General features: G+C 41.0%; 1 protein-coding gene across 1 annotated transcript in view; it reads left to right on the top strand.

Moving 5' to 3' along the window:
- The window catches only part of MTCL1 (microtubule crosslinking factor 1), a gene marked incomplete at both ends in the record, with an annotated part of 125,344 nt that overhangs the window by 84,842 nt on the left and 16,213 nt on the right, over positions 1 to 24,289 (top strand). The window contains 5 exons of the mRNA XM_084252675.1: positions 738 to 860; positions 3,649 to 3,879; positions 5,408 to 5,572; positions 19,208 to 19,408; positions 22,891 to 23,145. Coding sequence (XP_084108801.1) covers positions 738 to 860; positions 3,649 to 3,879; positions 5,408 to 5,572; positions 19,208 to 19,408; positions 22,891 to 23,145 — 975 coding nt within the window. The remainder of the gene's footprint in view (positions 1 to 737; positions 861 to 3,648; positions 3,880 to 5,407; positions 5,573 to 19,207; positions 19,409 to 22,890; positions 23,146 to 24,289) is intronic.

Here is a 24,289-nt window from a genome sequence, read left to right as displayed (position 1 = left end):
ACAGTATTTCCATCTCTTAGACACTAATTCAAAAGTAGTAGCTCTGACTCCTCTATAATTTGTCATAAAAGATAGACCTTTCCAATAAAAAGATTATTAAAAAGTGCCTTTAACTTTTTAACCTAAAATGTAATAGGCAGATCTTTGAGCAGTTCCTCTGAGGTAACGTGCTACAGAGAGGCCTGAGATCCCACCTGGTAACAGCCCACCCTTCCACATCTTCCTGTGCCTACAGGGGAGAGCTGCCAGGAGAAAGACAGGCACTCTCAACTGGGCAGGAAGAGCTCTAATAATGTTAGAAAACAAATGAACCAATTAATTATGCAACTTAATTATGTATGAACTTGACCATACATCTAAGAGGCTGACTGTGTGAGGGCCATTTTTGACTCTGTCATCACCACCCCCAGCATTTTTTAAAAAAAAAAACTGTCTAGAAGCTGCTGTGGAAGCAGAGATACCTCTGGTATGCCCTGGTCCACTCCTCAACCTGGTTTGCAGTAACAGAGGTGGAGAAAGTGCAGGCGATAGGCACCCACACCTGCCTTATCTCCCGGGAAGAGCAAAGGCAGGGGCACCCAGCCCAACACTGGAGCACGGGGGTCACTCCACTGCTGCAGCCGCCATGCCATGTCGCTCCGTGTGTGTCCCCGGCTTGTGCACCTGTCTGTCCTGTGTCTTCACCTCAGGCAGAGTTCTTGCCACCACTAAACCCCTTCCTTTATCCCACCAATCAGCTCAGGGGCCCCCCTGTTTTACCTGAACAGAGTGTATCGATAGAGGAGCTACAGGGTCAGCTCGCACAGGCAACCAGACTGCTTCAAGAGGAGACAGAGACATTTACAAACAAGATCCGTAAGGTAAATATGTAACACGGATTGCAGCACCTCCGGGAAGGCAGAGCCCACCTGGAGCGGCACAAGGGGCATCTAACAGGATGCTGGCCTGTCTGCAGAGCAGGCCTATGGGCTCCAGGGCTGGAAGGCATGTGGGAAGGTCGTCCATGCCCCCTGATGTCTCGTAAAGTTAACTGTCTGCCTTTCTGCTCTCCAACATGCTTTTCAGTATTTACGTGTGATCTCAGGAATGTCTTCCTAATGTCTAATCTGAATTCTCCTACAGCCGTAATCAGCAAAGTAAAATGAGACAAGGGCATTCAATGCAACTAGACATGAGAGCATGTCCATAACCTTTGTTGCCTTGCGGATTTGTAAATTTTGTCAATGTTAGGTAAATTTTCTGATACAGACATTATTTTACCCTAAAATAATGCCTACAAAAGTCCTGCTGTTAGCTGCAACCTTATTAACCCTTCTAGCTCTTTTAGAATAACCTGCTGCTGGCTAGTTATTATTTATCCATTAAGTCCTTTCCCAGGGTTCTAGTAGAAGAAACTAGCAGACATGGGCTGTCACTGCCTGTGGGTCCCCCCACCCCAGGACTGTTCAGTCCACCCCCAGATCTAATTAAGAACTGTTCTTGCCGCCCCAGATCTAATCAAGCTGTGAACAGATGTCCAGCCACAGAATTGCCCTTACTGTTCTCTCCCCACCCCTGCCATATTTGCTCTTAAAAAAGTAGTAATTTTTAAAAAGGTGAATCTTGAATAAGGCATCATGGTGTTTTAAAATTTTGGCAAGAAAGGTGTGCTACACCTAGCCCCATGTGTCCATCGTCATATTCATCTAAATAGGTCAGAAAATGATTAAGGGAGCACCTTCTGTGCCTTGCAGCTGTGCCAAGATTTAAATATTCTTTGCCAAGTTTTACCACTACACACACACGTACCCTTTTTAAAAGTTTCATTTATATTTTTACAAAAGACAAATAATTTAATGTTTCCTAAAAGGGAAATTCCTAAGTAATTTAGCTTTTATTTTATTAATTTATTCTGCACTGCATCAAAATGTCCCGTTCGAGAAGTGTGTTTACCCCTGGAGATGCTTACAGTGAAAGAGCAGGGCCCCAGGTATAGCTGGTTCTTGGATTCAGGATAAAGCAGCATGCTGGAGAAGAGGCTCCCAGACCTCAGGTGGTGAGATGTCATACGGGCTCGTTAGCAGTGAGGAAGGTGTTCCCTAACTTACCTTGAGGGCCAATGATCCGCTCAGCCTGGGAAAGTGCTTGGGGTAATGGAACAGAAGGAGCCAGTAAGAGCAGTGGAGAAATCAGCGAGTCAGGAAGGAATATTTCCAGCAGATGAAAGGGCAAAAGAACATCCCCCACCCCCATCGCTGAGCCTCCATCTAGAGTACTCTAGTGCCCCCCGAGTACCTGTGCTCTAAACACCTCGTGCATCCTCTGCATGCAATGCTAGCTTCCTTGTGCAGCTGAGAAGCTTGAGACTTCACCAAAGCCAGCAGATGGGCTAAGGGAACATTGCAGGTAAAGTTCAAGTGCTGGGTGTCCAGTACGCTAGGTTGACCCCTTCCCAGCTTTGCCCATTCTATGTCCACAGGGAGAGATGCAGTGGTAGGCTCTGAGAGGCTGATAGATGGTGGATTAAATCACCACTATTTTATGTCATTTCTACTTGAAGTGAAAAAGAGATAGGTATCACCACAATAGCCACATAGGTCGTGGTGCAGACCTGAGGACCTTCCCCAAGCTGCCCCGAGCTCCTTGCTAGCCCTCAGAACACTGCTTGTGCTGGTGTCACTCTCAGGCAGCCATAGTCCTATCTATGGCTTCTGAGCTTTCATCTCGTACCTTAGGAGAAAAAAACAGCAAACCCCATTGCCTTGGTTTTTGGCACTTGGGGGAGTGTTAATTTTAGAGAAGACAGCTGATAATGATGAGGCTGGCCTTGTGACACTTCTTTTTTTTTGGAACAGAAAGCTCTCATCCCTGTATCACTTTAGCTACTATAGTTTTGCCCTTGCCAGTAAAATGAGATTTTATTCACATCCTTTTGCTCAGTTATTAACAGATAATAATTGTCTCTTGCTTGAAGAGCAAGAAACTATACCCATATTTAAAAAATAGGAACTTTATGCAGAATGGCAAACATTTCTATTTTAGCAATGCTTTTATTTCCCTGGGAGTTACCCATATCTAATAGGAATATGAAGTCTTAAGCATGGAAATAGATTATCAGGTTACTTTCCTGTTTGCTCAGTGCTGTATTAGTAGAATACTGCATGTTCACAGGAATTCCCTCTGGCCCAGCAGCTCCCACTCTCTGCCTCTGTGGGACTCCGTCAGTCTGGTATTCTCTACCTGAAGGAGGCTGTTTGTGGCTCAGAAAATCAAGGGAAGGATATCACTTCTTTTCTCCATTATGATTGTGGTGCCTTTGTGTGCATGCCCAGAAGGCCAATGGAATCTACATTTAAGTTAACTATAAGCCATGCATCCAAGTAACACTTTTCCTGAATGAGTTTAGAAACATTCAAAAACACCATAAGAAACCTGACAGTGAGAAGTTATTAAAATTCTTAATTTGAAATGGCACTTACTTCTGAATCAGAATAGTCACAAGATTTTATGAAGAGTAAACAGCTTGAGTTGAACTTTTGGGGCCTTCTGCATTCCATGTTCCATATGCAAGATGATATAGGTTGAATGACAGTTGGCAAGGATTTGATTTGGTTTGAGTGGCAAATTGGGCTAGCTGCTTGTGACACTTTCTCTTTTATTCCATTCAAGATGGAGGAGGAGCATCTCTATGCTCTAAGGTGGAAAGAACTGGAAATGCACAGCCTGGCTTTGCAAAACAGCCTCCATGAGCGAACCTGGAATGATGAAAGGAATCTGATGCAGCAGGAGCTCCGATCCTTGAAGCAGAACATTTTCCTTTTCTACGTCAAACTCAGGTGGCTGCTAAAACACTGGCGGCAAGGGAAGCAGATGGAGGAGGAGGGAGAGGATTTCACTGAGGTGAGATATTTTATTTGTATGGCTTTTGTCTCAGACACTGCTGTCACTCAGCACACATGCACACAAAGTCATGTTCTGTTATTTTAGAGTCTTTTGTCAAGCCCAGTAAAGCAATGGAAATGAAATGGATTGTCTGATTATATATTCAACCAAGAATTCAATACCGTCTTTGATCTCATTTTAAGGGCATCTTGGTCAGTAACTCTATTCTCTAGCAAAGTTTTGCTGCCCTCTCCTTTGTTACTGATTTATTAATTTGTTTTATTGGCTACCCTGAGGTTCTTCACTATTTCATTCAAACTTGCTGGTTTGTAGAACCTGATTCTAAATCCTTCTTCTTTTCATCAATCTTTGTTCCTAAATGCTACAGCCCATCCTGCTGTACAGTTTTATAAGGGCCTTTTCTAAGCTTCAGAGGGGTCACTTTTTCCACCTGTGTAATTTGTACATCTTCTCCTTCTAATGCCTTGGTCTCCAGATTTGTAATAGAAACAAAACAGTTATTTGCTCTATGATTGATTTTTTTATCCATAGATCAAAGTGCCCTAGTTCTGCGGGTTCCTTCTTTTCCTGGCCTTGCTGTGAGTGCAGGGCGGGGACCCAGATAGTGGTGTGTTCTGGACACCTGCAGCTCTCACTACTTTGTCAGCTGCTCTGGGTGTTGTGAATAGTTGGTTTCCTTTTAGCCTCCAAAGCACTTTCATCTGCTCTACACTTTATTCAACCGTGCATGTAATTTTAAGTCGCCCTGTGAATGGGAGGCTAGAGTGAAGATACCTCTTCCCTCAGGGTGAAAAACAGTCTTCAAAAATTAATTCAGCCAGGGCCTCCCCAGTGGCGCAGCGGTTGAGCGCTGGGTTGCGAAGCTGCCCACAGCCTCTGCAGGGCTGTTCGATCCCCGACTGCTCCTCGGCCACTGAAGAAGGGTCCCACATGGCGCGCAGACCTCTCCTGCCGCCCGCTGCTCCCCTCAGCAGTGTACTTCGGTCCTTCTGCCTGTTCTGCTCCCTGCTCTGGCTCTGGTGAATTCTCTCGCCCTCCCGCGCTTCTGACTGTACCCTGTGCTTATATAAATAAATAAACAAACAAATAAACAAATAAATAAATAAATCTTTTAAAAAAAATTAATTCAGCCAGATTCCAAATATCAAATATAAGCAAAACTTCACAATAACTGTAAAGTTTTCTGATGATCAATACTTTGTCATTTCTCCTCTTGTAATTTATAAACTGTAACTATAAGCAATAGTAATTTACAGATAAGTAGTAGGATTTTTCATTATTAAAATAAATTATATGTCATAAACTTGCTCATCTTTTCTAACAAAATGGGCACTCATTCTGCACTGTTTAAATGGAGGGAATTGGCCAATAGGGATGTGGCCAAAATGTAGGCATTATCGGAAATGACTAAGAAGTGAGGATCTGATAACCCTTAAAGTAAATAATTATCTTCAAACAATAAAAACCAGCTATATAACAAAAGCATTTGGATGGAACTATGATCTTCAATGCCTGCTATTTTCAGGTGGAGCATCCAGAGACTGTCCCTAGACTTGGAGAGCACGGAGTCCCAGGGGACTCCAAGGGGGATGGTCCAGACCCAGACGGGGACAGTCCAAGCCGAATCTTTATAGGGGGGGAGCACTGCTCTCAGCTGGAGCCTGCAGATCGAGGACAGCTCCATGGGCAGGTGAGTGCCAAGCTTCCAGCCCTTCATTTCCCCATATCTGGAAAAGGAGACTCTTCATCTGTGCCTCTGTCATCGTATTTCATGCACTGGTCTTCCCAAACACCTGCTGTATTTCTGCTAGAAATTCCATCATTAAGGCTTTCATTTTAACATCAGCCTTTAGTTCATTTGACATATACATATAAATAAGGACCATATGGGCCTCTCTGGTGGCACGGGGTTAAAGTCTGAGCGTTCTCAAGCTGTCACCAGCCACTGCAGTATATGTTCAATCCCAGGGCAGGGAGCTACCCAAATGGAGCAGCAGACCTCTCCTGTCTCGCCCGATGCTCCTCTAGGCAGTGTATTTCAGTAGATCTGCCTGTTCTGCTCCCCACTCTGTCTCTGGTGAATCCTCTCACCCCCGGCACCGCTGGCCTGTAATCCAGTTCTTCTAAGCATCAGTAAATAAAAATAAATCTTTAAAAAAAAAAGAAGAACCATATTAAGATCAGATCAATTGTGTCTCCTCAAGGCCAGTAAGTATATTTGGAAGTAGAAAAATAAATGCTATAGAGTGATCTGTTGACCATTCTTCCAAGGAAGAAAGAATACCTTAACGGTCTTCTTAACCTGGAAGAAAAGAGATGTTACAGGACATTTTTGTTTATGTTTAGCTGAATCAGCATCAGCAAGGTCACTAATTTGACAATATAATGTGTAGGAGGAAAGAACAAGTGTTTGTTTTTTTTTTCCTTTAATCCTCAAGCATGTAGTATAAAGTGTTTCAGATTCATTTTGGGTCACTTGAAACATTACCCCCAATAAAAATATTTGATGACACTTTAACAAAGTTAAGCCATGTTTGAAAAAAAAAAGAGGTTGATTTCAGCATCTTCTATTAAGTAATTATTAGTGTTGCTAAGTGCCTTATTTATTAATTATTAAGCCTATACTGTTGGTGCCACCCAGATTTTTTGTACTTTTATACAAAATGGTGGTCATGTGGGCTTGCAGTCTCAAGACCCTGGGAGGTACCTCTGGTCTGAGTCCTTCTGGCCCTGGGTTGCTCCCCTGAGTGTCTGAGGGTCTGTGGCCCCAAGTCCAGGACCCCTGGCTCTGGGTTGAGGATCCAGGGCTGGCGGTGCTGAGCACAGCAGTCACCTGGGTGGGGCTGCTGCCGCTCAACCACAAGCATTTTTGGGTGCTCTCTCAGCGTTGGACTCCACAGCTGCAGCTCCTCCCTCAGCCCAGAGACTTGGAGGGTTTAGTGGGAGAGGGCTGGCGTCAGAACTTTGGCTCAGATCCAGATGAGGAAAAATGGTGTTGTGTGAGCACAGGGCTCAGGGAAATGTTTGGTTTCCCCCAAGTACTTTCTCTCCATATACAAATCACATATTTACACCCAAAGAGCTGATTTCTTTGTGCACCCATACCCCCTTCATTTTCCCTGAATACTTTCAAAGGAACTGCTAATTTTAAATTTTAGGAAGTCCCTCATTATGCCAGTGTTCTTGATTGTGGATTAAGGGGGAGTTTTCCAGCAATGATCAAGTTAGAGAATAAAATGCTACTTTGTAAATAATCCTTTTAAACCTGCCTGTCTTACTATTTTTAAGAGAGATATTGGTTATCAGTCAATCCTATAAAGTATCACTGATTAACTCAAATGGTTCGGTTGGCACATCACCATAAGCCAGATGCATCTAAGGTCACATGGTAGGTGTTTCCCACACATCATTCAAATGCTTTGGAAAGAGGGAGAAAATATTACACATCTGCTTTTCTAAACAGCAGTCATGGAAAATTTTACCCCTGGGGTGGAAAGTAATACAGTCGTTCAGCTTAAACCTCACATTCAATGTATTTTAATGTCTTCTCTCTTTGCTTCTTCCTCCTTCCAATGCTAATTATTTAACTAACCTCCTTGAAATCACCAATGGGCCATGAGTTTCCCCTCCACACGTTGTGCAGTGAAGATACACATGTGAGCCGCAAAGGTTCCGGGAGCCAGGCAGGCGGAACCAGGTCTGTCTTGAACAGAACTGCCGGCCCCAGTGGCTGAGCACACTTGCCGCCTGTCTGAGGACAGGAGATTAATGAGCTCTACTGTAACGACAGCTGCTCCCCTGGGAAGGATCGTCTCACTCGGGTGGCGGCCCTCCCAGGGCATGGGCGTAGTCAGGCAGCCTGGACGCAAGAGCCAGGACACGCGTCCAGAGAGGCAGACCTTTTCAGAAACCCTGAGGACCTCCCAAGGTGATAAGCAATATGAGAAATATGGCCAGGCCTCCTTCTCAAGGATAAATTTGAGAATAGCAACTTTTCCCAGGCCTTAATCTTTGTTTTGTATCCTATGAACATTCTCACAGCAGAAGACAGTTAATGGCAACATTTATCATGTGCAAGAGGTATAAAATAGTTACATGTACAAAGTCAACCTTGGAAAAAGTTTATGAAAAAATCATCAGGTTAGAAAATGTTTGGCTTTCCAAAAGTCTGGCTGCAGGCAGATCTTTAGTTACATGATCTAGTGGCAGTGACCTGCTTGGTCTCACGACAGTAAGCACTTTGTCTGCTCCGCCTTCTGGAAGAGCAAGAGTGGAAATAGGTGAGAGCATGTTGGGTAGTCCTCATAGAATCCCAAGATGCTCTGTGGCCTAGAGCTTCTAGCCAGCACTCCTAAGGCTGTGTAGGCATCTGTACTTATTAGTCATTCCTGAAACCAAGCTTTTCTACACAGGTGATTGACAGCACTAGAATTATGGCCAGGTGGTTCTGACAGCTAGTCTTCTCAGAATTGGATTGTTGTAGTAAAAGAGAAGTCATGTTTTTATTCAGGTGTGTAATGTAATACTCATCTAAGTGTAAATATGAAGAGCCAAATATAAAATTCAGAGTAAGGTCTAATGAAATTATGTTTCATATTAGCCTCCAAGTCTTCCACTTCAGCTGCTTGCTGCAGAGGCTGACCCAGGGTCCAGTTTTAGGACTGAGTAGAAGCTGATCCCCTGGGCTTTCATCACCCATCCAGGACTTATCTGAAGCTTCAGGCCTGAAGGGCTCCTCTAAGGAAAGGCAAACTTTTTCCCGTACACAGAGTGCATTGGCTCCCTGAGCTTTGCCCCACAGCCTCACTTTCTGCCGGGTCACCTTTCTGCTTTGTCCAAAATGCAGACATTTCAAGAAAAAGTACTTCTGCAAAGTAAGGCCTGCATATCAAAACCAGAAACTGACGTGACTCTTCTTTTTTGTAAATAAGAAAGCTCTCCTCTTTGGGGTAGTTAGCTTTTATATGTCCTGCCACAGTTTATTCTTCAGGCACCGTGACTTTACATCTGTACCTACGAGATGTGTTATTCTATATAAAGGAATCAGACCAGCGCTTATGATGATAAATATTTTACTTTTGCTGTGTGTTTTTGTTTGCTTGGATCTATCACTGAAAACAGCTAGCACCTGAATGCTACAGAGCAGAGAGCTTGCAGGGCTACAGCTGGCTACCCGCTGCAGCCACCGCAGGAGGTTGAGCTCCATGGAGAAGGTTCAAGGCAAGTGAGAGGTGGGCAGCCGGGCGGCTCTGGGCCTCGCTGAGGAAATGGCAAAGGAGAGCCTGACTAACTGAGAAGCAAAATGGCATCATATGCGTCTTTGGTGCAAACTGGCTGGGAGGAACACAAGAAGAATCACCCAGATGCTTCAGTCAGCTTCTCAGAACTTTCTAAGAGGTGCTCAGAGATGTGGAAGATCAGTCTGCTAAAGAGAAAGGGAAGTCTGAAGACATGACAAAGGCAAACAAGGCCCATTATAAAAGAGAAATGAAAACTTAAGTCACCCCTAAAGGGGAAACAAAAAAGAAGTTCAAGGATCCCAATGCACCCAAGAGACCTCCTTCAGCCTTTTTCTTGTTATATTCTGAGTATCACCCCAAAATTAAAGGAGGACTTTCCGTTCTCTCCATTGATGATGTTGCAAAGAAAAAGGGAGACATGTGGAATCACACTGCTCAGGTGGCAAGCAGCCTTATAAGACAAAGGAAAAATACAAAGAGGATATTGCTGCAGATTGAGCAAAAGGAAAACCTGATGCGGCCACAGAAGGGGGTCATCAAGGCTGAAGAAAGCGTGGAAGAGGAGGGAAGGAGGAGGGTCAGGATGAAGAAACTGATAATGAATAAGTTGGTTCTAGATCAGTTTTTCCTTGTCTATGAAGCATTTACCCACCCTGTACATCACTCACTCCTTTAAAGAAAAGTATTGATACATAAGGCTCTGTGTTAAGATTTGTTTTTAAACTGTGTGGTGTCCTTTTTGGTATAGTTAACACCCAGCTGAATGTCTTTAGACAGCCTTGTCCTGGTGGTATTTTCAGTAGCCACTTAGCTTGCATGGTGCAGTATGGGGGTTATAAATTGGCATGAAAATTTAAAACACATTCTTATTTGTGCACAGCACAAATGTATGTGGGGATGGCATTTTTTCATCTTCAGTGGTCTCTGATGCAGTTTATAGGAAATAATTGTTCTGTTAATTGGGAAAAAAAAAGAATTTGCAGATGTTTTGTTGACATTCTGTGTGCTTCTAAGCAAATACATTTTTTAATTAAAAAAAAAAAAGAAAATAGCACCTACAGGAGGTAAATAAAATTCACAACTACTAAAGGAAGGGACTGTCTCCACCCAGTCCCAGAGTTAACTGTGATCTCAGTTTGAGAAATACCTTTCAAAGTACATAACAAGCTCTATACCTGGCTAATCAGTGAATTCTTTCTTGATTCTCATCAGAACTGCCATGGTTTCTTGAAGACTGTGACTGATAACTGCTTTTATAATTTGTTAAATATATGCCCATTACTTCTTCCACACAATAGGGAGTCCCTAGGCAGAGTCCTCATGGCCCAGGTCAGCTGGCGTAAGTTCAGAGGACAAATGATTTCTTGTACATACATGAAGCTATCATCTCTGTAAGTTTATATTTTCACATTCAGCCTTCAGCAACTTGTTCTCTTTTGTCTGTGAGAGCTAGGAGATAAAGGTTTTAGAAAAGAATATTAAAATTAATGTGAATGTATCAAGGAAGGTAAGAATGATGTGGCTTATTTATAAAAATGTTGCTGGATATGCATATGCATCCTTTCTGGCTAATCTCACAGTGAAGGACTGTCTTGGGATGACCACCAGTAGAAGAGTTACTTTTATTGATTGAGCATGAGGTCCCCCTCTCCACATTTGTTCAATAAGAACAATGCTGGGGAACTACCACTACACTCCCAAACTCCCTGTGTATGTCAAATAGTCTAAATGAATAGGAGGTAGAGGCCATCACCTCTGTGTTATGACATCTTAGGGGTCAGTATATCTATTCCAACTTTAGATTATACCCATCTCCAAAGTTAATTTGCTCTAATGTAATCAAAGTAATTGATGGTCGTGTAAGTCTTTAACAGAGTTCTGATGCACATGCTTTAGAAATCTTCGGCAAGACTGATTTTGTAAAGGAGCTGGTATTGCATCACAAATGCCTTGTTATTTTACCTTTTCCATAAACATTTCACATTCAGTTAATAAATTTATTGTGTACTTGAGTAGCAGTCCTATTGGTTGAAGCCCAACCTTGGACCTGTTATGAAGTTTTACACTTTACAGCAGAGTCAAGCTCTGGATCCCAGTTTTGGAATTAGTTTGATTCTTTCCCAAGAGAGATGAGCTGGGAAGAACTGAAATGCTCTTAGAGGAGAAGGCAATAGTGGAGCCGATTTATCCTGCTTCTTTTCAAGAAAATCAATTGCTGATCTCTGAAGAGATTGAAAAGTTTTTAGTTGAAATTGACCTATGCTTAACAAATTGTGACTGAAGTTTGCATAGCTCGGCCACTGGCACAGAAGGTTCAGAAAACTCAGTATCCAAAACTTTCAACTGAAGACCTCCAAATTGTCTTCATTCAGTTCTCGACTTGATTTGAGCTATCTTTTTACTCTAAACATAGCTCAGCAAGGGCCATGACAGGAAGAAAAAGAGAAATAAGTTTTAGGCATTCTTTCAGGATGACTCAGTGTTATTTCCTTTAACATAGGAATGGAATTAGTTTCATAGAGATGAGTTTCAACAAAACTTTGCCTCCCAAGTGTCCCGATGCAAAATTTTTGAAGTGCTCATTCTCTAATTATTTTTTTGGTTTGTTTTTTCTTGTTTGTTTCTGCTCATTGAAAAGTCCCAATCCATGGCCTCCCTGGTGGCATAGGGGTTAAGACTCTGCGCTATCTCCCCAGTAGCCTGAGTTCGATCCCCAGCCAGGGAGCTAACCCACATGGCACAGCAGACCTCTCCTGTCTCACCCACTGCTCCCCTCAGCAGTGTATTTCAGTCAGTCTACCTGTTCTGCTCCCCACTCTGTCTCTGGTAAATCCTCTTACCCCCTGCACCTCTGGCCTACACCCCAATTCTTCTACACAAAAATAATTTTTTTTTGGTTTTTAAATTTTTTTAATGTATTTTTACATCATTTTTCATTTTTGCACAATGTATGCATTTTCATTTTGGTTACAGTTCCTATACAATTCCCACCCCCCTAATTTTGACCCTAATCCCTCCTCTCCCCACCCCCATAGTGTGTCTCTGGTTTATAGTTGCTTGTTGATTTTTATTTTCACTTTATTATAATTAGTCTTTTTCCTGGTCCCTTATTTAGGTTTTCTAAATTCCTGCTATGAGTGAGACCATCCGGTATTTTTCCTTTTCTTTCTGGCTTATTTCACTGAGCATGATCCCTTCCAGCTCCATCCATGTTGCTGCAAATTGCATAAGTTTATCTTTTTGATTGTGGCGTAATATTCCATTGTGTATATATACCAGCAATTAATTCAGAAGAGCACCTGCACCGCTATGTTTATAGCAGCACTATTTACAATAGGTAAGTTATGGAAACAATTCAAATGCCAAAAAATAGATGACTGGATCAAGAAGATGTGGTACACAAAAATAATTTTTTTAAAAAATTTTATGAATTTCCCAATCCATTTCCCAAACAAGCTTTACAGGAACAGGAACCAAGTAATTTTGTCTTGTTAGTTACATTTCATTAAAAATAGGCTCCAACATTAGTGAAATACAATAATTCAAAAGAATTTTTAAAATATCAGAACTCTTGGGCCTCCCCGGTGGCACAGCGGTTGAGCGCTGGGTTGCGAAGCTGCCCGCGGTCTCTGCGGCGCCGGTTCGATCCCCGGCTGCTCCCAGGCCACCGGAGGAGGGTCCCACATGGTGTGCAGACCTCTCCTGCCGCCCGCTGCTCCCCTCAGCAGTGTACTTCGGTCCTTCTGCCTGCTCTGCTCCCTGCTCTGGCTCTGGTGAATTCTCTCACCCTCCCGTGATTCTGACTGTGCCCAGTGCATGTGTAAAGAAAACAAACAAACAAACCAATAGATAAATAAATAAAACATGCCTCAAAAAAAAAAATGTTTAAAAAAAAAATCAGAACTCTTTTTAAAGAAAAAAGAGTAACAGCAAAAGCATTCAACATCTTTAAACAAAATAACCAGCAAAATCTCAGCTTAATAACAAAGAACTTGCAGTCCTTTGAAACATTAAATAGTATCTATACATTAAAGAGAATATTGGCCATCTTTTTTTCTCAATATGTTCAGTATATTCTCAATATCTCCATGTTATCAATCATAGACACAAACATATAAAATCAGTTCCACGAACTCAAGGGCATCATGTCGCTGCAGAGAACAAATTGCGGAAGTCTAAGATTCTTGCACATAAGGATCATTTGGCATTTTTTTTCTAGAAAAGAAATGATTTTATAGTATCCTTCTTGCCTAAAAATATTTCTCTAGATTTCTTTAGAGAAATAGAAAGTTTAAGTTCTCTAAGCAAAGTGTAAAGAAAAGAAAACAGTATCAGAGTCTATCAGTATCCCAGCCTCCTGACTGGGCTTCCCAGGCCATGGGAGGGGCCACTGGCTTGCTGTTCTGGCCTGTGCTTCCAGCAGCAAGACCTCGTGGCTCAACAGCTGCTTCACAATGCTGTTCCTCCTCTGGAATTTGGGGGACATGACTACTCACTCAGGCCTGATGTGAAATGCAAACAAGGTCATGTAGGTGAATGATTAATGTTAGTTATCATTACTGGGGTTTTTCGTATGTGAAAACTCATCAGGTACCAATAAAGTTCCCTTTGGCCATTTTCATCCCAAAACAATTTTTGAGCTCATTCCATGATGATTAATATTAAGCTGCTGTAATGTGATGTTATGGTAATCCTACGTACAGAAAACAATAAGGCTTAAGTTGATTTCATCTAATATCAATTGATGACAAAAAAATACTTCTGGAGGAATCAAATTTTCAATTGACAATAAGACTGTCATGTGAACCCCAGCTTTTAAGGAATACAAAGTTCTGCTGCCAATGTTAACAGAGCTGTTTGGTATAGGGCTAAGGAGCCCTCCAAGGTGGTCACATGCAATAAGAAGCAATTGGTTCCATATAGGAATTTATTATATGGTTTTCTGCTTTCATTCAGTGAAAATTAGGTGACTCCCAAAAACTGGATCAAAATTGTTATTTTGTGCTTGAAGTACATTGACTCCAAAAACTGTGATTTTTTTTTAATTTAATTTTTTTTAATTCTGGGGGTTAATGTCTTGCTCTTCCATATGTACACATGTTCCAAATCACCTTCGCCAAAATCATCCATGCTAATACCTCATCTATCTCCCTCCTCTATCCCCTCCTGCCTCTTCCCTGGTCCCCCTGAGAACCATCAGATTCTTTCACTGAATTTAAGATTTATTCCTACTGTATTTTCCTGTGTATGATTTTTGGTTATTTGTATTCCATAAAGGAGTGAAACCATTGGATATCTTTCACTTTTTAATTTATTTCACTTAACATAATCACCTTGAGATCCATCCATTTTGTACCAAATTTCATCTTTTTTTCATAGCTGTCTGGTAGTTTACTGAGTATAAAGTCCACAATTTCTTTTTCCATTCTTCTGTTGAAGGGCACTTGAGTTGTTTCCATGACCGGATATTGTGCTGCTATGTATATAGGTACAGATAAATCTTTTCATATTAGAGTTTTCATATTATTTGAATAAATACCTAATGGAGGTATTGCCAGGCCATATGGAATTTGCATTTTTATTTTCTTTAAAAAAAATCTCTATCATTTTCCACAGGGGCTGTACCCAGCAGTGAATGAGATTCATTTTTCATCACAGCCTCACCAACATATGTTGATTCCATTCTTTTTTATATGGGCCATTCTCACAGGGGTGAGGTGGTGTGTTATTGTGGTTTTGATTTGCATTTCCCTTATAATCAGTGATGTTGAACAATTTTTCATATGTCTGTAGGCCATCTGACTGTCTTTTTTAGAGAAATGTCTACTTTGCTCCTTTGCCCATTTTTTGATTGGCTTGTTTGTTTTTTTTTTAATTGTTGTTGGATTGTATAAGAACTTTGTATATTTTGGAAATTATCCTCTTTTCTTGTGTATGATGTGAAAATATTTTTTCCCAATCTGTAGGTTGCCTTTTTGTTCTTGTGATGGTATCTTTTGAATTACAAAAGCTTTGTGGTTTATTTTTACTTTTGTTTCCCTTGCTGTTGGGGTTGATATCTTATAGAGAGTCCCCTATGTTTTCTTTCAAGTACCTTATGGTTTCAGTTTTTATATCCAGATCTTTTATCAATTTTGATTTGATTTTTGTGTATGGAGTTAAATATGGGTCTTGTTTCAGGTTTTTTTTTTAATCTATTTTTTTTTCTTACAGTTTTTGCTTTCTTCTCTCAGGTGTAGTCCCCATAGAATTCCCACCACCAACCAGTTCACCCATGCATCATCACCATAGTGCTTTGTGTTCTTCCTGCCCTTATTTTGATCCCTTTCCCTCCCCTTCCCCTGCAGAATGTTTCTGATTTATAGCTGTCGTTTATTTTTGTTTTGTTGTGTTGTGTTGGTTTTTATGTTGTTATGTTTTCCCCTTGACCCCCTATATTCCTCCTATAAGTGAAACCATCTGGTATTTTTCCTTTTCCTTCTGACTTATTTTCACTGAGCGTAATTCCTTCAAGCTCCATCCATGTTACTGCAAATCTCATTAGTTTATCTTTTTTGATTGCTGAATAATATTCCATTGTGTATATATACCACATCTTCTTGATCCACCCATCTATTTTTGGGCATTTGGGTTGTTTCCATAGCTTACCTATTATAAATATTGCTGCAGTAAACATAGGGGTGCATTTATTCTTTTGAATTAATGTTTTTGTGTCCTTTGGGTAGATCTCTAGGAGTGGAATTGCTGGGTCTTATGGTAGCTCCATTTTTAGCAGACTGAAGAACCTCCATACAGCTTTCCATAGTGGTTAGACCAGTTTGCATTCCCACTAGCAGTGTAGAAGAGTTCCTTTTTCACCACATCCTCGCCAACATTTGTAGTTGCTATTTTTTTAATATGTGCCATTCTTAACTAGTATTAAGTGGTATCTCATTGTGGTTTTAATTTTTATTTCCCTGATTATGAGGGATGTTGAACATTTTTTCATATGCCCGTTGGCCATTTGCATTTCGTCTTTGGAGAAGTGTCTTTTAAGTTCTTCTGCCCATTTTTTGACTGGATTGTTTACTTTGTTTTTGTTGAGTCGTGTGAGTTTTTTGTAGGTCTTTGTGATCAGTCCCTTGTATGGAGTGCAAAAATTTTCTCCCAATCAATGAGGTGTCTCTTTGTTTTGATTAATGTCTTTTTGCTGTACAGAAACTCTTTAATTTGATGTAGTCCCACTTATTTATCTTTTCCTTCACTTTCTTTGCTTTAGGTGATGTGTTTGTTTCAGTTTTTTGCAGGTTACTGTCCATGTTGCCCAATACCATTTACTAAAGAGGCTACCTTTTCTCCCTTGCATGGCCATAGTACCTTTGTCAAAGATTAACTGTCCGTATTTGATGGGTTTGGCATTGGGCTTTCAAATCTATTCCATTGGTCTGAGTTTCTGTTTTTGTTCCAGTACCACACTATTTTGATTACTATTGCTGTGAAATATAGTTTGAAGTCAAGAAGGGTGATATCTCCATTTTTATTTTTTTCTCTCAGGATTTCTTTAGCTATCTAAAGAAACCTATCTGTCAGGATTTCTTTAGGTAGCTACCTAAAGAAATCTAAAGCTATCTAAAAGACGTTTGTGATTCTTTAATCACAAAATAAATTTTGTGATTACTTGTTCTATTTACTTGAATAAAGTCATTGCTATTTTGATAATAACTGTATTGAGTTTGTAAATTGCTTTATGTAATGTGGCCATTTTAATGATTTTAACTCTTTTAATCCATGAGCATGGATATCTTTTCATTTCTTTATGTCTTTTATCTCCTTTAACAGGATTTTATAATTTTCAATTTATAGGTCCTTTACCTCCTTTGTTACTCAGATATTTCATTCTTTTTGGTGTGATTGTAAATGGGATTATATTCTGTATTTCCCTTTCTTCTGATACATTGTTTGTACATAGAAATGCCACTGATTTTTGTGTATTGATTTTGTATCCTGCCATTTTACTATATTCATTTGTTATTTTTGATAGTTTTTTGTAAAAATTTTTAAATTTCAAATCCAAAGATGAAAAAAACAACATTTATGAAGATATGTATTTCTGAAAAGATTGTTATAGCACCTCCTCTCATTCATTTGCATGTGTATAATTTTTAAATACTTTTGGTTTTGTTTTACAAAACATGTATTTACTACAATTTCACACATTTCATGAACATCTCTGAGTACATTGGTAATTAAATTCAGATTTACATTCAGATAGCTGAAAAAGAATTGTGGAACTACTCAAAGTTTCTCTATTGGATTTTTCAATTGTTAACTGAATTGTACAGATCTTCTTCATTTTCTGATGGGTTATAAGCCTATCAAACCTATCAAATAAGCCTATCAAAGTTAAACATAAAGTAAGTACAAGTATTTTAATACACATAACTTGCCAAACATCATAACTTAGCCTTGGCTACCTTAAATATGCTCAGGCCACTTTATATTAGCCTACAATTGGGCAAAATCATCTCACCAGAATGCTGAATACCTCACGTAATATATTAAATACATTAACCAACCTGTAGAAAGATCAAAATTCAGGCTTTGAAGTATGGTTTCCTCTGAATGCATATTGCTTTTGCTTTTGAGTTGAAAAATCAAAGTTGAGCCATCCTAAATCAGGGATAATTCATACTCTTAGTGCTTTTCATCTCAGAATTATTCAAGTGAATACTGGCATTCAGGGAGAGAAAAATCAAGGAGCAACAAGTACCCCTGAAGGTCTTTCTATGCCACCAAAAGTCTACTCTGTCTAATATAACTTTAGCTATATTATGGAAAGATTATGGAATTTTCAGTACTCTGCTTATGTTAAGGTATTTCTCTTTTTTAATTTAACTTTATTTTAACCCAAATATGTAAAATTCTTCCCATATGATTAATTCTTCCCATATGTTTTTGTATGTGCACTTGTGTGTTTGCTGGACTGACTAGATGGCTCTGGAAGCAGGACTGAGTTCAGATAAAAGAGAGAGGGTTCATGTACTTGCAGAGCTCCAGTGGGGAGCCCCAGCACTCACCTTGCTGCCCTGACCTGGAGGTCCACCAAGTGGAGGTTCCATCAGAGATCAGTGTCTCTGTCCCGACAGAGTAGAAAGATCTGCATCCAGCAAGACCGAGTTTTTAATCCCTCCTTTCTCTCTAATTGGGAGAAATGGGATTATCAGCTTTTATTATCTAGGTACCATAATTGATTCCATGTGTATATTCATTTAAACATACCTTTCTGATATAACACCCGTGTGCAATGAAAATAGCAGTTGTGGTTTTGAAATACATGGGCTGGACAGGTTTAAAAAAATATAAAGTTAGGTGTAAGCAGATCACTAGTAAAAATCTACTTGCATTTATCAGGCCTATTCACATGCTTTACATGAGCCAAGTACTATGCAAAACACTGGCACAATAGGTCAGTCTTTGTTCCTCCCAACACTTACAGTGGGGCTTGGGACATTGATTCTGTCTTGGGGGACCATGAGTAAACCTTCATGATTGGGTTTTTATCTTTAGCTTTAATTATTAAATCTCAAAATTACCGTTGTCCCTCCCCACTGTGGCCATGTTTTTCATATATATGATCTCTTAGTGACTACAAGCCAGAATCTCATCATCCTAAGTTTTTAAGAGTCACAAAGTTTTTATAACATCATCTGGTTCAAAAGCTGACGCTCAGATGACAGCATGCACACGTGAAGTGTATGTCTTGTTATATCTGTGCCCCCAGCCAGAGGGGCCATCTCTGAGCTCACACAGCATGTCTTCCAGAGTTTCCAGTGGATGCCTACGGTCCCCTCCCTTCTGCGACTTGGGCCCAGGGCCCGTTGTGACTTAGGTGCTCATAGTGCCATCCTGAGTTCCAGCCTCCCTCCTATTCCTCTAGGCAAACCCTACCAGTCTCGACCCCCACAGCCAGTGGCAGACACGGGAACCCACTTGGGTATCACCCACCCAGCCTTCCCAGCTGCTTTGCGCCTATCTCCCGTGGCACACTGAAAACGGCCCCGCATCATCTTGATTGCCAGGCTACTGTCTTCTTCTGACCCTTGCAGGAGGTGCCAGCGCCGACTCCCATGTCCCCACAGGTGGTGGAAAACCAGCAGCTGTTCGGCGCCCTCAAGACCCTGCTGGAGGACCTGCGCACCGAGCTGCGGGAGGACGAGCGCTCCAGGCTGCGGCTGCAGCAGCAGTATGCCAGTGACAAGGCTGCCTGGGACGTGGAGTGGGCGGCGCTCAGGTGCCGTCTGGAGCAGGTACGCGCCCTGCAGGCCCGCTGCCCTCTGTTTGTTGTCAGGGACAAGGAGGGAAGTGACCTTGTGACTCAGCCACTGTGACCCTCTTCCAAGTGAAGAGGCACCAGAGGAGCATGCCAGAGCTGCTGCCTGGGTTCGCTTATTAAAGTTCCCGGTCTTTCCCAGCCCTCTGGGAAGACCTCTCTGGTTGTCTTCTCCCAAGTATGAAACACGGCCTCCAATTTTAAGTGGCACTTATCCTCCCATTCTGCACGGAACAAGGCTGTTTATAGCCCCATCGGGTAGCCCAGCATGAAGGATGATCAGAATGTGTGGACATAATTCAGACAGGAGCAAGGAAAAAGCAGATTGTGCTTTAGTTTTCTCTGAAAAAAGGTAAATGCATGCTTTCTTAGCATTCTCATAATAGCAGAAAGAGCTCATAGACCTCGCATGCCCTCGAAGTTTAATCATTCTCTTCATCCTTATTTACACTGAAATGAGGCCCAGGAGATCACAGAGCCTTCTGTGCTGGAGTGGAGAGCAGAGCAGGTTTCCTGCCTCCCTGCTCTCAGCAGAGCAGTGTCTTTGGATATCTTAGACCACAGCCGTGGTTGACAATCAAATTTAAAGAAGTGGGTTTTTTCTCAGTATTTTCTCCCTGGACAGTCTTAAAAGCAGGGATGACCCTGTCTGCTTGCTCAGAACCTTACTCCAGGTTTCTTCTGGTCCCTGATGGTGACCAGGAAGGAAAGGCCTATGCATCTTTGCCAGTCTATTTCCTAGGCCTTCTTTCCGGGCAAACCATAAAGTAATTACAATTTTATATGAATTGGTTGGGTTACCAAAGAAAAATGTGCCCAGGAAGGAGATATATTCCAAATGGCCTTGATAAAAGATGAAAGGATCTGTCTTGTCAAAGGAAAACAGCTCCCTGTTCTCTCATTTCCCACAAGTTCACTTGCTTTGCCAGCTGGCCCCGTGAACTGTGGTGCCAGGCTCTCAGCCCTGATAAAGCAGAGCTACAGCATAGCAAAGGCATAGCAAAGCAAGCACCACCAGGCCCATCAGAGGACAGAGGCACTGACCCAGTTATGCAGCCTGCCAGCCCCTGTTAGGAGGTGCTCTGTTTATCTGGGTGCCATACACAGCCTGAAGAGTCAGCAGTGGAGGAGGGATGAGTAAGAACATTTTCTGATGAGCTGCCTCTAAACCTATTTAAAAACTTGTTTATGGGGGGAAAGCTAAATATTTTCAGACTCTAAAGAAGGGAGGCATCTTTGATGTAAGCCAATTTCAAAACATTCCGTTGTTTTAGAGAAACCTGGTATCCACCCACACATTTGCTACAAAAACAAAAAAAAGAAGCCTCAGGGAATCACTAGGCAGCAAGAAATAAAGCTAGGACTTCACACCTAGAGGCTAGGTGGTAATAGGTAAAAATGCATCTCCTTCCCAAAGAGGTTTGTTAAATCTTTGCAGCTCAGAAAACAATGAGTGTAGGCTGATGCTAGTTCATCTATAATAGTCTCAACTTTGCCCTCTTTTATTTAAATGCAAAACAGTTAAATTCTAGCAAAGGTTGAATATTTTCTCAGGGGAATCGATGTTTTATCAATTCCCAAATCTGTGTTCTTTCAGTTGATTCCCAAGTCAGATCTTGTTCTAAATATGAAGGATCAAACAACAGATATCTTTTTGTTTTTAAATAAGATCTTTCCTAAAGGGGTTTTGAGTATAGTAGGAGGCCGGAAACACGCTATACAGTTGACCTTGGGACAACACAGGTTCAGACCTCATGGGGCCACTTGTACACAAATTTCTTGTAAACAGGCTACATAAACTAGGGTATTGATAAACACAGTACTACAGATGCATTTTTCTCACTATTTTTAATACCTTTTCCTTTTTTTTAGCTTACTTTACGGTAAGAATGTATCATAGGGATAACATACAAAATATGTTTTAATTGACTTTATTATCAATAAAGCTTCCAGTCAACAGCAGACTCATGGTAGCTAAGTTTGGGGAAGTCAGAATTTATGCAGGGAATTTCAACTGCATGGGGGTCAGTTCCCTATGCCCCCTTTGTTTAGGGGTCAACTGTAATTTACAATAGTGTGAGACATGCCTGCCAGACCTTCTGTCAGAAAATGAAGGCTTGTTCCTCAGCTCAAGGATTCAGAAGGGTTGTTTTTGAAATTCCTGTTTAGCGTGAATCTTAGAGGGTGATTGGGATGGGTATATGGAGAAGAAGAGAAGGACATTTCAAAATAAACAAACAAAAAGGAACATTATGAAGAAAAGAGCAAGTCAGTCTGAGAAGCTACACCTACTTAACTATGAGGGAAAAATGCTCAAAGACTTGAAATCTTCATCTGGATTTATCAAGCAAGTAAAACTTTCTGATTTGCTTTCGAGAATGTTCATTCTGATTTCAAGGTAGAGACTAGATTAGAAACCATTATAATTGAATAGATTAGCATGTGTCATGATTTGAACTCAGTGACCTGCTGAATTAGATAAGAAAAGGTATAGCTTTTATGTTCACTGGTCTTTCACTAAAATTTATCATATTCTGCAATGACAGTAGTTCCCCAATTCCTTCCTCCCATTCGCTATACTATTGCTGTCAAACAGTTTTCTTCTTTATGCTCTATAAACACGTAACATGCTGTCACTATTTTCACTTTAGACACTCAGTGATATTTTAAAACAATTAATATAGGAGAAGTGATACCATTTCCAGTATTCTTTACTACTGTATTTTTCTTTTTGTAAATAGAAGTCTGCTAGTATCACAGCCCTTCTACCTGAGAACGTCCTCTATCATTTCTCAAAGTGCAGGTCTGCCAGCAGTGATTTAATTTTCATTTGTTTAAAAAGCACTTTTCCTTTATTTTTGAAAAATATTGTTACTGAGTATAGAATTCTAACAAGGTTGACATTTCCCCCTTTCAGTCCTTCAAAGCCACCTTCCATTGTCCCTCAACTTGCATAGTTGTGAGAAGTCTGCTGTCATTGTTAACTCTGCACTTAGTGTCTTTTTTCTCTGTCTGCTCCTATGGGTTTCTCTTTGGTTTTTAGCAGTTTTAATATGATAAACCTAGATGAGAATTTTTTGCTTAGTTGTTTTGATATTTAACCCCCTGGGTGTTTTGCAAATATTTTTTGTAAATTGCTAAGTTCCATCACTGCACCTGTCCTGAAGGAGCTCTGAAGAAGGTCATGCAACTGGTGGTGTGATTCAGGCTAGGACAGTGGAGCTGAAAAGCAGGCTACTCCCATGCCCACTAAGTGCACTCATGGCATAATATTCTGTGTAACTCTGTCAAATGTCCATACTAGGATTTTCATAAAGATGAAAGTTGTTCTTCCATAGGGTCAGTCAAATCTTCATTTAAACATGTTTCCAAGGATAATAGGTAAATATGGTGAGAATTTTTCACCTGCTAATGCAAGCCTTGTCAAGGACTAGCTCTTAAGTCTTTCTCCCTTGACAGCTAGAAGAGAAGACTGAGAAGAACTTGGGGGAGCAAGGCTGCTCTGTGGATAGCAAGGGGGCATTTAAGAAGGAGAGAGAAACCCACCAGAAGCTCCTTGCTGACAGTCACGGCCTGGTCATGGACTTGCGCTGGCAGATCCACCACAGCGAGAAGAATTGGAACCGGGAGAAGGTGGAACTTCTCGACCGTCTGGACAGGGACCGGCAGGAGTGGGAACGGCAAAAGAAAGAACTCTTGTGGAAAATAGAGCAGGTAAGGACATTGCTAGTTACCAGAGAACAGTGCAAAGAGTGGAGATGACTAAACTCACCCGAAAATCAGTCTGATCAGAGGTCCTTACTGCATCAGTGTGTTCCATGGGCTTCAGAGAAAAGAAAGAAATTTTAAAGAATTTCTAATACTAGAAACTATTACATAGGTCTTTTCATTGCAAAGTTTGTAGATAACTTTCATGTTTGAGTGATGTGTGTTTAGGCAGGGGTGATGAATAAATTTTAAGAGGAACTTAAAGACTAAACTTGAAAGACGAGGTTATTTCAGGTCTGATAAAGTAATTTCTGCCAAAAACTAATTTTCAAGTTTGCCACTAAAGATCTGGTCACAGTGACTGCTCTAACTTGAGTGGTATTGCTGCCCATTAGTAAAGAAAGTGCTAAATTAAGTTGAAGTCAGGCTCTTAGCGCCTGCTGTGGATATTGCTGAGCTGTGCTCAGATAGGGTCATAGTCAGGGAAGGTAGCTGGTAATACATCATCTTCAGCTACACAAATGATTCACAAACTCATGTATTTAAGTGGGTCAGGAGTCGTTTTTCTGCTGCTCATATTCTCTGCTTCAGGCAGTTTGCATAGTTGCAGCCATGCCTGAGTGATACACAAGTTAGATTTTCACATTAAAGTAATGAAGTTTTAGAATTATCCCTTGGCTGGATTTTACACAGTGTACCTTCTATTTCTTTCAGTTTGTCACATTTGTAAATTCACAAGGCCTCAAGGAAATGTGTTAATCAGTAAGGAACTGAACTCAGGAAAAATAACCTCATGATTACAAATACCCACACTGCCTGCATTTATATGGGAGCCTTTTGAAAAGTGTGCTCCCTTACCCCACACATGCTGCCTGTTTTATACAGGTGCAATGGTTAGTTTCAGCATATTGCTGGGCAACAAGGGAGAAGGAATAAGCCAAGTGATTAAAAAAGACCAGAGCCTTTGACTTAGACACCTTGAGAAGAAGAAAGTGCACCCCAGGTAATAGAAAGGGGCTGGCGTTCTTTTTAGGTTTGATTCCTCATGCAACTGAGTCATTGTATTGATCATTGAAATGGTTCATTTCAACACTTCCCAAATTCTATCAGAGGAAAGTTAGCCATTTCCTGTTTGGCCTCAAAATGCAGT

Source organism: Talpa europaea (assembly GCF_964194135.1).
Source record: "Talpa europaea genome assembly, chromosome: 13".
NCBI classification, from domain to species: Eukaryota; Metazoa; Chordata; class Mammalia; order Eulipotyphla; family Talpidae; genus Talpa; species Talpa europaea.
The sequence above is the reverse complement of the archived record's forward strand: the minus strand, read 5'-3'. Positions and strand labels throughout refer to the sequence as shown.